General features: G+C 40.1%; 1 protein-coding gene across 9 annotated transcripts in view; it reads left to right on the forward strand.

The window, feature by feature from the left end:
• The window catches only part of CDKL5 (cyclin dependent kinase like 5), a 179,463-nt gene extending 169,975 nt beyond the window's left edge, over positions 1-9,488 (forward strand). For 4 of the 9 annotated variants that reach the window (XM_086387349.1, XM_086387348.1, XM_086387352.1 and 1 more), the window contains 4 exons: positions 607-706; positions 4,940-5,062; positions 6,237-6,356; positions 8,422-8,848. In XM_086387349.1, the coding sequence (XP_086243475.1) occupies positions 607-706; positions 4,940-5,062; positions 6,237-6,356; positions 8,422-8,808 (730 nt within the window). In that variant the 3' untranslated portion in view covers positions 8,809-8,848. Of the gene's footprint in view, positions 1-606; positions 707-4,939; positions 5,063-6,236; positions 6,357-8,421 lie in introns of all 9 variants that reach the window. The other 5 variants (XM_086387354.1, XM_086387353.1, XM_086387356.1 and 2 more) reach the window with 2 other exon arrangements.
• Positions 9,489-15,953: the final 6,465 nt, after the last annotated feature.

A 15,953-nucleotide genomic window follows, 5' to 3' on the forward strand; every position in this document is an offset into this window, starting at 1 on the left:
ATTAATGCATTATCCTGTCTCTATTTTTTCTTACCTTATCTACTTTTTATTTAGTTTTAATACATAGATACAAAATTTTCATAAAGGAATTTTCCAGTTTCAGGCAATTTTTACTTTTATTTGTAAGGTTTCTGTAGCAGCATTGATTTTTTTTTTTTTTTTTTAATGTTCAGTACCCTGGTAAGCCACTGATAATGAACTTGTTAAGCTGGTTTTTAAAAGGTAAATGGAAAAATGAAGATACTGAAAATGTTTTTGTTTCCCTTGGAGGGATACAGAAAAGGCATCCTTCAAACGTGTGCTTTTCAGGCTCTCTAATCCTGAGGTTTTCAACAGCATGAAAATGGTCCTGTAGCATAGTTACAGATCATTTGTAATAATGTTCAAATTGCTAGTTCAAGTGAGCCTTTGCCAAAGGCTAATCATTAACCATGCTTCATGATATTCAGTTCCTTCTGTGCTTTTTAGAGGTTCTTTACCTATGTGCTTGATTCTTCATGGCTATTTGAACCTGGTGTCATGCATTTTTAGTCTTCATTATATTTGTCATATAATGGTAGGGGAATGATTGAAAGATCAATATGATAAAAATGTCTTCCCATTTAGGAAAAGTCCTGAAAACATTAGTCATTCTGAACAACTCAAGGAAAAGGAAAAACAAGGTTTTTTCAGGTCAATGAAAAAGAAAAAGAAGAAATCTCAAACAGTAAGTAAATGGCCAATTTCTATTTACAATGGCATACGAGTCTACATTAGTCTGTGGGATCTTTACACTTTGTACGTGGCAATCAAAGTGAATTATTTTCTTACTGATATTTGATATGCATAGACTTTAAATGTTTCTTTCTCAAATTCTATACAACTTCCTCCTCCCACAGTGCCTTTTCTAGATTCAACAGAACCTCTAGGAATAGGAGAAATTTAATCTGGATGAAAGAGAATGCTTTAACCCTCTTTCAGTAAACACCTTATGGATTTATATTCATGTAAAAGTTATGAACCTTCAGGATTTATTTCTCTCTGAGGGTTAAAGATATATGAAAATTTAGGAAACGGTTTTGGTTTGTGTTTAAATCTTAGACATCATTCATCATTCTCCCCTGGCTGGTTATCTGATTCCCATGTTGCATTTCTGGGCTGCCTAGTCACAGACAGGAGCTAGCATTTGACATATCAGGGCTTGCTTTAGTAGGAGGACATGTTTATCTTGTGATTGAACTGGGGAATGGAATGAGTCTCATCTCCTGAGAGCCCTCCACCTGAACCAAGGGCTGGCTGCATGAAAGCATTCATGTCATTTCACTGAACCAGGCATGGATTCTGCTGGTTAGTGACTTGAGAACACATGGAGAAGCCAGGCCTCCAGGCTGGTGAGAACATCTTCACCACACGAGGTGTGCTTTGCTTTATGATACCTTTGGGACTAGACAGGGTTGAGTCGGCTATTTTTAATTATTTTGTTTCTAGTTTTACTTCATACATGATTGACTCTCACTTACTTAAAAAGGAAAAAGTCATAATCAAAATGACCTACTCAGATGGACTTCATTGATTTCATCTCTTAAAATGAATAGATTAGACTCAGTTTTTGTGAGGTCTGTTCCATTTTGAAAAGTCTAAGATTATGACTCAATGGTAAGTAATGGTGAGATGATAGTAGCAAAGAATATATTTGAAGTGAGGATTTAATAAAGGGCTTTCTAGATTACTGGGCTTCCCTGGTAGCTCAGATGGTAAACCGTCTGCCTGCAATGAGGGAGACCCGGGTTCAATCCCTGGGTCTGGAAGATACCCTGGAGAAGGAAATGGCAACCCACTCCAGTACTCTTGCCTGGAAAATGCCATGGATGGAGGAGCCTGGTAGGCTACAGTCCATGGGCTGTAAAATTTGTTAAATTTATGATGCCATTATAATATAAATATGAGCTCATTAGAAAAAAAGGTCAGAAAATTGAGAAAAAAATGATAATTTCCGATCTTACCACCCTATCTCAACTAGTATTAGGATATTGGCATATTTCCTCCTAGCTTTTTAGCCGGTGCATATGTTTATGGAAAGAAGGTGGTTTTTTAGTTTGCTTTAAATAATAGTAATCATTCTAGTACAATTTTGTATTCTGGCTTTCTAATAGTGTTTCTATCACACATACACACAGTATGTATGTTACTACACAGATTTTATTATCTTCATTTTAATGGCTTATAATATTTCTAAAATGTTCATTTAAAAAAAAAAGCTGGCTACATTTCTAACTGAAACTCAATTAAAGTAGAAGGTCCAATCAAGATGTCGCTTAGTCACATATTAACTACACATGTTGTTTAAACCAGATGCACAAAATAGACCTGATTTGAAGTAGTGAGGCTTAAAATATGTACAGTGCTAATAAAACTTTTATTATCTGTGGAACATATTTATGCATCATGAATATTAAATTTAGATTACCTCCTCCTAGCCACTGTTATTATTTAGAGATTGTTTTGGTTCTTAACCTCAGGCCCATAGCCATTGTGGGGTTGATTAAATGGAAGTAGCAAGACACAGGAATTGAAGGTGTTTTTGTGTACAGATTTAGCTTTTGATGTCTGCCTTAGACCAGCATTAAACCTGTGGCTCACTATGGCATGAGTCAGGTGTGTACATGTCAACTGTTACTCAGGATCTGGTTCGAATTTTAGATGTATAAATAGTGTAGGTTAGGGTAAATAGGATATTTACTATTCTCTAACATACTCTTCACTTGAACTTACTTGTTTCAGGGTTTCATACTTTTCATTTTTGATATGTAAAGTAACTGCAAATTATCTCTGCACAGGTCACAATGACTTAAGCCTTCCAAACCAAAAGTTGTTTATACCTCTGCATTTTTTTAATTAAAATAGGAAAGAAAATGTTTAAAGGACTTTGATATCTAAAGTAAGATTTCCAAAGAGCACTCAGTGTAGTATTTCCTGGCAGACCACAGGCTCCCAAGCTTGATATTGTGGTAACTGCCTCCTTCAAATGAGCATTGGAACAGAATTAAATTCAACTTTTCTTCGCTCACTAGAACTCAGCAAAAGGAAACCTAGGTAAATGAACTTTGAAGGACTTAAAGCATTGTGGCCTTTGCGCAAGATTGAACAAAATGGAAACCTGGTACCCAGTGCACAGAGAGAAGTCTCTGGATCTTAAATCTAGTTTAACCCCCTTATTTTGCTGACATAGGAACTGCCCAGGCAAGTTGTGACCTGCCTGAAGTTGCACAGTCAGTTTGGAGAGCTGGAGGTGGGTTCTCCTGGATAGCAGGCCCAGCTCAATCCCTGCCAGGGTCCCACCAGGAGGTGTGGAGCGCCTCCTGCTGCTTGTTCTTGAGAATGCTCTCTTTTTTTAATTGAAATATAATTGACTTACAATATTATATTAGTTTCAGGTGTGTAGCATAGCGATTCAGTATTTTTTCAGTTTATGGCAATGGCAACCCACTCCAGTACTCTTGCCTGGAGAATCCCATGGATGGAGGAGCCTGGTAGGCTACAGTCCATGGGGTCGCTAAGAGTCGGACACAACTGAGGGACTTCACTTTCACTTTTCACTTTCATGCATTGGAGAAGGAAATGGCAACCCACTCCAGTACTCTTGCCTGGAGAATCCCATGGACAGAGGAGCCTGTTGGGCTGCCGTCTCTGGGGTTGCACAGAGTTGGACACGACTGGCGTGACTTAGCAGCAGCAAGCAGCATACTGAATTAAAAGTTATTACAAGATAATGGCTAGAACTTTCTGTGCTATACAATATCCTTGTTGCTTCTCTATTTTATTATTTTTTTCTAATTGGAGTATAGTTCATTGACAGTGCTGTGTTACTTTCTGCTGTAATAGCAAAGTGAATCAGTCATACATACACATATCTGAGGGCTCTCCTGTGGCCTCCTTAGCCACACAAGTTAAACTCTTCACGGATCCCTATCTTGGGAACAGGAAAACCTTATGGGCTGTTTTTCTTGAATGTTTTCAGACAGACCAGTAAAAGATGATCTGAACCTTCACAGACATTCTGGTGCTCTGACAATTGAAATATCCAAAACAGGGTAAAGTCATGCCAAAAAATCATTCACTATTGTAAAGGTGCCTGCTTTGACTCAAGCAAATCTGGAAGCCGCCTGGGGAAATCCGGCTTCAGTTCCACATTCAGACAGTTACATAAGCCCTCAGAGCATATGGTGACTTTGCCAACTTGGTAATTGTACCCTAGTTAGTTAGTATCTCAACTGGTAATCATGCTTCAGTTTGAAGATTGAACTTTCTTTTTCTTTACTTTTGTGGCATATTCTGCATTGTGCCAGCTATTTTCCATGGTGTGAATACTTCTCACAGTGTAGAGCCAGGCTTCTTCCTCAACAGTAGAATCCTACAATATTGATACATTCCCCTTCCAAGTGATGTTTTCTGGTTTAAGAGTTGACCACGTTCAAAAAGGTTTGCAGTATCTTTTTCTTTTTCCTAAATAGGCTTGTGGATTACATGAGATTATTTAGTTGCTTAAGTCCCTTCTGGCGATTGGGAAAAGATTGAAGTTCATCGATAGCCCTTTAAACATAATTCTTTATAACAGTCATATTTCTGATAGTAAATATATCCTTAAATGTTTTATAAGCTGAATGTGAATATATGTGTGTAAGTCTCTAGAGACGTTCCTGCTGTAGGTATTGATCCTGTCCAAAGGTTCTTTATATACATAGAAGTTTCTGCATGTCTTGAATTTACATTATTGGCATCTTCATGTCCAGGTGAGAAATGACACAAAGCCTCTCTACATGTACACACAGCACAGAGATTCTTTCAGTGACTGTTAATACTTAACAATTTGAGGGCATCCAAGGGCTAGGATTTTCGATAAGAACACCTTTTTTTTTTTTTTTTTTCTTGGCAATTAGTTTATTTGTATCTTATATTGCAGACAGATTCCACCAACGGGGAGAATCCAAGCATCAAGAAATCCCTCTTTCCTCTTTTTAATTCAAAGAATCATTTAAAGCATAGTTCTTCTTTGAAAAAGCTTCCTGTAGTCACTCCACCCATGGTACCCATTTTTACGTATGGTAGCCCTGAAAACTGCTCCAGTAAACTTGTTTTACTGATGACAACAGCATGTCTTTTATTTTCATGGGGTCATATTCTCTTTGTGCTAGTTAAGTGCCTGAGCCAGTTCCATAAATTCATTGAGATATAAATTCTTTGACATTCTGGAATTTCTGGATCAGTTAAGGAGGTTGAAGCATAAAGGGCTATTAAACAAACCAACTAGTGAAAGGCTAGTTTGGGTTGTCTAATTAGCCAGTTGTTGGCAGACAGTATTCATGAAATCCCTTATTTCCCGTAAAGAATTCGATTAACATTTACAATTAACAAATGTCTTTTCGTTTGGCTCACAAAGTTTGTTAACACTTGGTTGGCAGTTTGTTTCTTTGAAACCAAGTAAAATTGACCAAATTGAGTGAGCTTGCAGGCTCCATGAAAAAACAGCTTCTGTTAGTTGGTGATTTGCTCTTTCCTTGCCTGGCTCTAGCTTTTGCTGGTCACTTAGTTGAAGGCCAGGGCTTTTGCTTGACATTTGGCGTTACTCTCCTGTGTTCACCAAAGTCGGTGAGTGGACCAATTGCATTTATCTGGAATTTGTGGCACAAATCCAGCATTTTCATAGTGCATAATGCTAGACCCAGGTTTCCTGGGCAGTGTCTAGGGAATATGATTCAAACCATACTTTCTCACTTTGCTATCCTTGAAAGCCTGCTAGACTTCTTTAGCACCACCAAACACAGTGTTTGGATCATTTTCCCAGCAGAAACACATTTTTGTTTTATTGAACTGGTTCATAACCTAACTGCAATATGGAATGAGGATACGACAGCAATTCCTGGTACAGCCCAATTTAACTGCTCTCTCTTACAGCGTCTAAAACTAACAGCATGGGAATGCTTGAAGGGTTGAGGTTTAACAAAGCTGCATGACATCTGCCAATTTTTCCTACCGCAGGGAAAATTATTAAGAGGGCAGCAGACTTTAACTAGCATCACTTGCATTGTGAACATTGGGAAAGTTTTGATTTCTTTTTTTATCAAGTCTTTTCTTTGGAGGGGAGGGGATTGAGTTTTGGTTTGGTCGGATTTGCTTTCGTTCTCTTCTGGGGTATGGCTGCATATCCTAATGAGGCTTACCCGTGTGCTTATTGAATCCTTGTCCGTATTCTGCTCTAGGTGCCCAATTCTGATGGCCCTGATCTTCTGACATTACAGAAAGCCATTCACTCTGCTAGCACCCCGAGCAGCAGACCCAAGGAGTGGCGTCCTGAGAAGATCTCTGATCTACAGACCCAAGTGAGTGGTGCCTGCATCACTCTTAGACTCTCAGACTCTGCAGTGACTGGTCTGTCCTGAAGAGAGGGCAGGGTTGAGAAATTTAGCCTTTCAGTGTTACAGCAAGGCTGAGAGTCTCCCCAGAACATACCCTCAGTGATAGCCAGATGCATCTTAGGAGTCCAGATGAGTCTTGCTTCAGTGTCCTAATGGGGGAAAAAGGGGAGCTTCCATTAGTTTTCACCTGAGGGGAGGGGAGAACTGAATAAGATACATCTCCAGCCCAGAAACACTCTGCAGCCTAGGAGAGAGAGAGAAAATCCACAGATAAAAATAATTCATGATAACAGTGAAGCGTGCCATAAAATGTGAGGGAGGGTAAGAGGATGTAGTGCAAGCACCTTGAAAGACAGATATAATACACTTTCTTGGAAGACTATTTAAGCTTCTGAAATCTGTACTAGTTTTGATAGAAAACTGGCAAACGTTCACATTAGGAACCACATATTAGACAGTATGTGTAGTCACATTTCCCTGCATATGGTTTGTATGCCATAATTTCCCTGCCATACAAGCCAGATACTGAATCCATAAATTTTTCCTGTAACTGAGGTCTTATCTCCTTGAAGCAAACTATTTTGATTGGAAATTTTAAAATATTGTATATCTTTGGTATTGCATAATAACATAATCTAACTTGTTTTCGATTGTATTCAATATTTTCTAAATCTCTTATTCCTCTGAACTGTGAGCTTTAGAGGCCATAAGGTTACGTGTGTCTATAAATGACCATGGATGTCTGTAATTTGGAGGAAGAGGTTCTGTTTTTATAAGTTTGTTGTTTACTTTCTCTAACTATAAGCTGTTACTTAGAGCTGCTGACAAGAGATCCCTAAGTTTCAATCATATTTGCCCAACCATTCATATTTTCTGCTTATAATGTGTATAGGCTGGGGCGGGGGGGTGGGTGCCACCTACCATGGGCACCACAGAACATTTCTAGACAGACTCCGGAATGGCCATGGGGAGGACACTTCCCCAAGAGTGACTTCTCCTTGAGTCAGTGTTCAGGCAGTAGCCCGTGGATTTCAGTGCCATCTTCCCTCGAATCTTTAGTGTGTTTTGAGATTATCAACCTTCTGCTTGGCTTAAGGCCTTTGAGGAGTGACAGCCAGAGATGCTTGTGGCCCGTTTGTCAGGTTCTGCGGTGAGGGCCATGAATGTCAGGGTGCTTTCCCATGCCTCTTCTGGTGGTGACCTTGTCAAGTCTAACAAAAAGGAGAGGAGGACCCTTCCTCCTGCCTTGAAGTCCCCCTCCCAGTGCAGCAGCCCCTGGGGCCTCAGCCCCAAGCACACAACAGACAGGCTGTTAGGAATCAAAACCCTCCTATGAGTGAACTGTGTTTTAGAGTCTACAGGGCTTGTGCTCGTTTCTCTGTGCTTGGCATTTTTAGTGCCCATATCTTACCTCCCCCTCAAAACATAATGAAAACCAAAAAAAGTTAGAGTGCAGAAAGGGACCATTGGGATTTTGCAATGCCAAGGGAAAGGGAAAATCGAGGAGATAAGAAGAAAAGGGGATACACAATTTTTAGCAGAGTATGTTGCTGCCTATTGAAACATTACATTTTTTCAGTGACTCTTGCAGCTAGATATGGTCAAATGGCTGACTTTTTGCAGGTGAAACCTAAGCAGCAGCTTTCTGTGGAGCTGTTGGGAAGGAAGTCTTCTGCAAAGGGAGAGGCACATCCCTTCTTTCCCTTCTTCTTGCTGGTTGGTGCAGGAGATTCCCCCCTTCCTCCCATAAAGATGGGGTGCAGCCAGATACAAGGTGCCTAAGCCTTGGATCACTCACCACACCAGCTCTAGATTTCTTCTACATTTCTAAGCTTTTTTGTTAAAGAAAAATAACTTCCATCTTTTCTGAAGAAGAACAAAAGCACAGATAAGTCTGGACTGGCCCCTCTTCCCCCACACGCACCCTCCCTAACTCCACACAGTCGTCTCAGATCTGCACTCCATTTCCTCCCACCTTTCAGGTCTACTCTAACTTAAACCCTACATGCACCCTCATCTTTTCTTTCAGAGCCAGCCATTAAAATCACTGCGCAAGCTGTTACATCTCTCTTCAGCCTCAAATCACCCGGCTTCCTCAGACCCCCGCTTCCAGCCCTTAACAACTCAACAAGCCAAAAATTCCTTCTCAGAAATTCGGATTCACCCTCTGAGCCAGGCCTCTGGCGGGAGCAGTAACATCCGGCAGGAGCCAACACCAAAGGGCAGGCCAGCCCTCCAGCTGCCAGGTCAGATGGACCCTGGTTGGCACGTGTCCTCTGTGACCCGGAGTGCCACAGAGGGGCCTTCCTACTCTGAACAGCTGGGTGCCAAGAGTGGGCCAAATGGGCACCCTTATAACAGAACAAATCGGTCCAGAATGCCAAATCTGAATGATTTAAAAGAGACAGCCTTGTAATGTGTGCTGGAGAAGTGGGGCGGGGGTGGGAGGGGACAGGGACAATCCAGTTAGAAGGGGAGGGGTGGGTGGGGTGGGTGGGGGAATGGGCGGGGCCAGAGTGGTAAGCCAGTATTTTCAGCTTTATGAAGGTGTGTGCAATATTGTATGTGTGGGGCCAGCTGGCTCCCCACGGCCACAAATGCTAGTCAGGGATCTTAGAGCCACAGGAGTTCCTTAGGGATCACCAGTCCCCACGAGTCTTGTGTGAGAATGCATAGCGTGCCATTGAGGAAGAAGACATTCTTGCCAGGTTCTCCCCGTTACGTTCCAGCTTTAGTGCAATCGCCGTTGAACTTGGGAAAGCCAGGGTGTGTTCTGGCACTGTAAGTGATAGAAAAATAGGTGTTGACTGATATCCTTACCACAGATTTGTTTCCACCTAGACTAAATGTGGGGTTTGTTGTAATCCAAGAGTATCCCTTTGAAGGGTTAGCGGATGACCTAACTGTATGTCTTAAATTGTTTTCTAAACTTCCATATTTGATAGGGTTTGTAACATTTATTTATAATTAATTAATATTGTACTGTTATAATCATTCCTTTTCTGTTAAATGTAAAGTTACTTTGAGCTGTTTGGAACATTGTGAAGCAGTGGGACAGCTACAGTAGTTTCTATAAAAACTAAACAGTAACATTTATATATTGCATCAGGAGTATTTTATTCTATATATAAATATATATATGATAAATATCTGTCTGTTTTATAAATATAATCATTTAAGGAAGTATCGTTATGACACTATCTGCCATATTTTTATACATTTGTGATATGAAGTGAGTATTATACTTCTAATCAAGGGAGTTGAAATTGTGGCTGCACGGGAGTGTAATGGTAGGAAGCTTGCTCAACTTTGAGACCCCAGCAGCAGCTTTTAGACACGATCCTTGGTAGCAGACAAGATGCAGCAGCTCCTCCCAAACCTGCAGGGGAAGAAAGTTGGCTAGGCCAGTAAGAACTCTAGCAGGCCTATCTCCGTCCTCACACACTTGGCTCCTGTTCATGTCCAGGGACGTTCCTTGCGCCTGAGGGGAGAATAGATCCAGGGTTACTCATGGGACTTTGTAGAGAAAATGTACTCTTCTACTTCCATTAGTGTAGAGCGTAGACCAAAGATTTGCCAGTGAACATTCCTAGTTGTGACGTTGTTAGAGGTATCAATCTGCAGATCTTGCATACCAGCTCTATGCTCCTGAATCCCGCGTGCTGTACTGGAGACTTGCAGCTGGTAGGATGGGAGATACCTGTGTGGCACTTCGGTTTCTAAATGGTTTTTTTTTGTTGTTGTTATTGCTCTTTCCAATATATTTAGAAGGCTCCTGAAGCAATTCCAGATGTAGAGAAAATGGCTGTACTCGTCTTCCTGGGATGGTCCATTTATAACAAGGTTATCATGTACATGAGTAGACACATGCACACATGTGGCCAGAACAGGACTTATCTTTCCCTCCTTTGATCGCCTTCAACTCCCATGTTATTTCCAAGTATCATCAAGGCCTTTGGCCAAAAGGGGCATAGCCCCATGTCCCTGGGCCATCCTTGACAGAAATCCCCTCAACACTGTCATTCATCAAATGTATTAGATTTTCGGAAGTAGTCTCTTAGCAATAATATTTTTAAAGATCCCCTCCCACCCCTCAAAGAGATATTCTCAGTATTTATTACTTGGCCCAGGATTGTGAGAGTATCAGCCCCTGAATCAAGTCAGCTATAATCGAAATGTGCTGAGTTACTGTTCCCCCTCCCCTAAGATGTTAAGAATCATAGCTTTGATGATTATGAAGATTATAAAGAAAAAGGTCTTAGTTACTTTGAAGCTTAAACTGTGTGCATATTGCATTTTATATAACTACTATAATGATGTGTATTGATTATATATAGAGGTCATTTTAAGGTGCTTTTAATTTAATTTTAATAAGTGTAATAGGCACTAAAATGAAACTCAACTGGGTACTATCATTGAAACAGTTTGATTCTAACCAATAGTTTGCATGCTCTTCGATTCTTTTTATATCTGACTGCTTTCACCAGTTCAGTGCTGTCTGAGTAGCTCTGAATTCTGGCTTTTTCCAGGCAGCTGCTCAGTTATATAGTGACGTGGACCCTTAGCAGTTTTTGCCTGGATACTAATGACTAAAAGGGTGTGTAACTCTTCTTTTTTAAACTCAATCTGTACCTTATATTCCCCCTTGCAAACCAGAAACTCCATTTTTTCCTCTGGAAAGACTTCTCACTGTGCTGTGCGCTTAGAAACTGCGCAGTCACATTGCCATGCTGTGGCATTTGAGGTTCGTTGTCACCTAGGGGCTGGTTTCCCATGTTTTCATCCTTGCTAACACTGGGATCTCAGATGTTTGCAGAACATTTATATTCTGATGGTTCTTCAAAGAAGGGCTAGAATAATTGCCTTCTACCTAGAGTAAAGTAAACCTAACTGATGAAGAGTCAATACATACTTTTCGTACATTCCCAGATTTGAGCCAGAAAATATCTACAATGTTTTCAACTAGTGTTTTTGAGGTAGCTCTTTTATCCTCTTCTCAGCTTTTGTCCATTCTGACTTTCATTGACCTTAGTAAGCTGTAAGTGAACTCCAATCCACATTTCTAGCATGCATGATTCTCTTCCTGCTTGCAGAGGGGAATTATAAAGCTTTCTCTCAAATCTAATGGGCCCTCTCTTAGCTTTTAACTCATTTTCCTCCTGTTGATGAATTATTGGCCTCACAAAGATTGCTATCTGTGATGAGATTAAGGACTTAAAAGTCTCAAAAGTCTGCATTTTCTTTAGGAAGGGAGGTTTATGGCATCCATGTTCTATTATCTGCCCTAACTTCCTAAAGGATTAAAAGGTCAAATGAAGGCTTATGAATTGCTTTATTTTATGAAAGTGTCACTAATCTTTTGCAAAGAAACTGCTTCGCTGTTTTTCTACCTTTGCTTTACTGCCATCCTCGTTATTCTTCTCAGAAGTTCTGAATGAACTTTTACTGAACCTTTTTTGGCCTCAGTCAGAGGTTTAGCCTCTCCAGAGCCCAAGACAACAAGTGCTGCATCTTGAGGAGCTCAAGTGAGTTGTCTCTACAGCAGCAGTTCTCAACCAGGGCCAGTTTTGCCTCCTGGGGACATTTGGCAATGGCCAGAGACATATTTGATTGTCACAACTGGGGTGGTGGTATGCTACTGGAACCCAGTAGGTAGAAGCCAGGGATGCTGTAAACATCTTGTGTGCACAGGAACACCTCCCCCCTCCCACAAAGACAGAGAATGATTCAACCCCAAATGTCAGTAGCGCTGAGGTTGAGAAACCCTGCTCTCCTGAATTCCAAGCCCACCCGCCCGCAGAACTTGGCTCAGCCCTGGTTCTCTGCAGGCTACAAGACTACAGGTATGAATTCTTCAGCGTCGCATTCTCTTAAAGAGTCTTCTACCACCATTCTCAAATCCCTGGAATCCTATTGTTCGTTTCCATTATCTTGGGCCTGCTAAAAGGTGCATCTTTTGGGAAGAGATCAGAGTCACTTCATAGGTGTTTGAGAACTTAAATTCTAGGTCAGCATCCTTAGAAACTCTTTCATAGAGCCATGAAGCTTATATTTAAGAAGCAAGCAGCAGCCTGGCAGATTGGCATGATTTTTACCAACTGCTCAAAGGCATACGTGGCTTTAGCTGTGTCTCCCACAAGAAAATGTCTTTGTTTTCTATTCAAGTCATCTAATAACTCTTTACAAACATTGGCGTATGACAGACCAATTAGAAGCAAAAAACTCTTAGTTGGTGGTCATGATGTGGCTGTAATAGGAGTATTTGTGCCGTATGCTTTGGTTAAATCTGTTTTAAAACATACTTTAAGATTCACCATATGCAGTTGTACTTTAATTCTAAGCTCAGATTTATGCTGGTTAGTTTCTAGTCACGTCATGTATTATAAAGTACCTTGTGGTGTAAAGTTAGCCAGTTTAGCATGTTCCTATCCTGAAAATTAGTGGGCTTTGCTACGAAATGCTATCCCATTTTCCCCTCCCTGCACCTCTTAGTTAACGTCATAGTACCCTCACTTCTTAAACTAGTTTTTAGAGTAAATAAGGAAAAAAGCCATTTATTTTCTTGTAGCTATGTATGAGAATGACTCATAAGTGTGCAACTTTTTTTCAAGGCCAGAGGATTACTTTTCAAGTATGTAGAAGGCTCTGTCCATTTCTGTTCACCTAGGTCCTGGTGGTGATTCAACTTTTAGCAAGGGCAATGGCTCATTGCAACTTATTCCTAGAGCTCAGCTGGGACTCAGAAATCTGCATATTCTCTCCCGGTCAGAACATTTTTTTCTGGAGAGCACTGCTTTTATATCTAGAAGTTTGTTACCTCCTGCATTATAATAGGACATTGAGCTCCATGCGAGCACTAAGATCCACAGACTCGTACTTTTGTGACCTGGGAATGTGGTATGATACACTGAACCAAGTCAGAAAATAATGAAATATTTCCTTGCCTCCTTCAGTTCATCACTAATAAAGTGTGTAGGCAGAGAAAACTAATTTGCAGTTTAAAAAAATGGTTTCTTTAAAAGAGGCTGCAGAAACGACAGTACAAATGTTGTTAAATGTCCTGTCGCTAATCCCAGGGTCAGAATCTCACAAGAACGTTCTCTTAGAGACTTGAAGGGCCAACTTACAAAATAAAAACTTGTAAGTGGTTCTGATTTCTTCCTTTTGCGTCTTGACCAGCTGAGATGCAGAATATCTTGAGGTCTGATTCAGCTGGGTAAAAAATACTGTCTTAGAAACCACTAGTAAATGCAAGAAAGTGAATTCATGACAGGATGAGTCCGACGTCTTTCTGTATACACACAATGTGATAGTAGTAAAGTGGCTAGAAAACTGTGGGCCTGCTGCCCTATTCTATTCTATTTCTTCTTTTTTAACTGAATGTACTATAAACAGTCATAGAATTTTGTGCCAAGTCAGTTACTACATGAATATTCATTTCCCACAGTGCTTTGTTAATACATCAGCATTTGGCCTGGTCCTGACTCTACCTTTCTCCACTCCAGGCATTGATCCACCTTTCTATGTATTTCCTATAGGGTATTAAATATAATCACGACCTGCCTTGTACTTTCATTCACTAACTGTTTACTCCCAAGTTTGAGGGAGGTTTGTCTTTTATTTTGCCAGAAAAAATTTGTAATAGTCTACACGTTGGATTTCTAGGGCCAGAGAACTACAGCAGTAAAACTGGTATCTCTTCTAAGGCCCTTCATTACCCACAAGGTTAAGCTCTCTGAACCCCATTTGATCCTTGGGTTGTATTTTGATCTTCCTTTGGAATCTTAAAAATCGGTCTCCATGTTGTATGCAGATTAGAAGTTGCCTTGTTCGCTACTCTTCCAGCACAGAGTATCAGGGAGAAAGAGGCCTTATCTGTTCCTCCATCCCCTCCATTTTGACAGACTGCTAAGAATTCCTCAGGACTTCCTTTGGTTTGGGATTTTACATTCCCAAAAGCCTGATGTGATTCATTTCAGGCATAGACAAGTTTGTCCCAGTGCTCTGCTTCAGGGCTAATCAGACAAAACCCAGGAATAGAAAAGGTAGATGCCTTGACTTTTGTCCCCGTTTGGGGATTAAAGTATTTATTGCCAGAGTTGTCAAAAGCTCCAATTATAACACATTCAGTTTCAAGGGAAAAAAAAAAAAAAAAAGATGCTTTTCCTTCTGGAGAACTTTTAAGTTCTCTACAGCTTAGATTTTCCAAAATGGAAAGTAAAGCTTGTATAAAATCTGTTTTCACTAGAAGTATTAATATACAATTGATTATAGTCAACTCAGTTCATTTCCCTCTCCTTGTTTCCTCCTTGGTCACTGATTGAGTCGGGCTGGAGGGGTAATGCTGTGATTGTAAGAAGTAAATTCTCACGTAAATGTGGATTGATCAACAGAAACAAACCGAACAAAATAGTTGCCCCTAATTCCTATCTCCAAGAATTGCTTTGTGCCATTTTGAATTCAGGTAGTTATTCTGTATATATTTAGAAGACTATTCTGAGCTTCTTCAATCTCTAGGAAGTTTGAAGTGGGTATCTGGGAAGACACAGGGCAGGGAGACTTTGAAAACCCTGCTTGTGCCTGAAAACAAAAATAGGGATAAGCCAGAGTGATGTAACATCTAAATTTGTGGTAGATGAAGAATCAGTTGAAATTCTTAATTGCACAGACTTTATAATCCATAATAAAAAGTGTAATTCCATACTTTGTACTGTGGCAAGGGTGTGACGTGGTGTTAACCTTTTTAATTTTTGAATCCAAGCTGAATTTAAAGTGTTGAATATTTAAATTCCTCACAAGCTAATTATGTACCATTTGTAAAGTGTTTATATAACTCTTTGTATCATGTGTTGGTACATCTTATCAAGTTTTTTCTGGCATGTATTCCATTCTAAACTTCTGTAAAATTTCTATTGTTGCTGTAAATACTATACAAATATCTATTCCGTGGTAACCTTAATTATCAGCATGAAATGGTTAATTTTTACTGAGCACAATGTATTTTTGAATGGACCTTCCCAAATGTCTTTAATAAAATGCAGATTTTGCACTGACTGATGTGATTGCCAGGCCATCCCCATCGTGAGCACTGTGGTCCCTCTTGTTTGAACAGCAAGCAGCTCTGCGGTCATTCCTTCTTTGTAAAGAACTCGTTTGAATTCAAATGAAGGATAATGGGTCTTTGAAGTTGGAATCAGTTTAAGGGACAGAAATTATTGTAAAGCAGGGCAAATCCTGTTATTTACTGATGTTGATAATTTTTTTGTATTTATAAAGCTTTTCCCCCCCTTCTGGCATTTTGAAAACTTTGGTTTATTTTACATTTGAGTGTTGCCTCCTTTTTACGTTGCTAGACACTCACTTGGTGGTTTGGGGAAGATGGGAAGATGTCAACTTCCTGCATAGTGCCATTGGAGGAAGCAAAGGTGGACAACTTAATAAGGATTTCTTCATGTTTTGGAACAGGGGGTTGGCAAACTTTTTCTGTAAAGGGCCAGATAGTAAATATTTGAGGCTCTATGAGTCATTGGATTTCTGACTACTCACCATGCAACTCTGCCA

The sequence above is a fragment of the Bos grunniens genome, chromosome X (genome assembly GCF_055505025.1).
Source record: "Bos grunniens cultivar Pamir isolate PY7600 chromosome X, Bosgru_T2T1.0, whole genome shotgun sequence".
In the NCBI taxonomy this organism is placed as follows: Eukaryota; Metazoa; Chordata; class Mammalia; order Artiodactyla; family Bovidae; genus Bos; species Bos grunniens.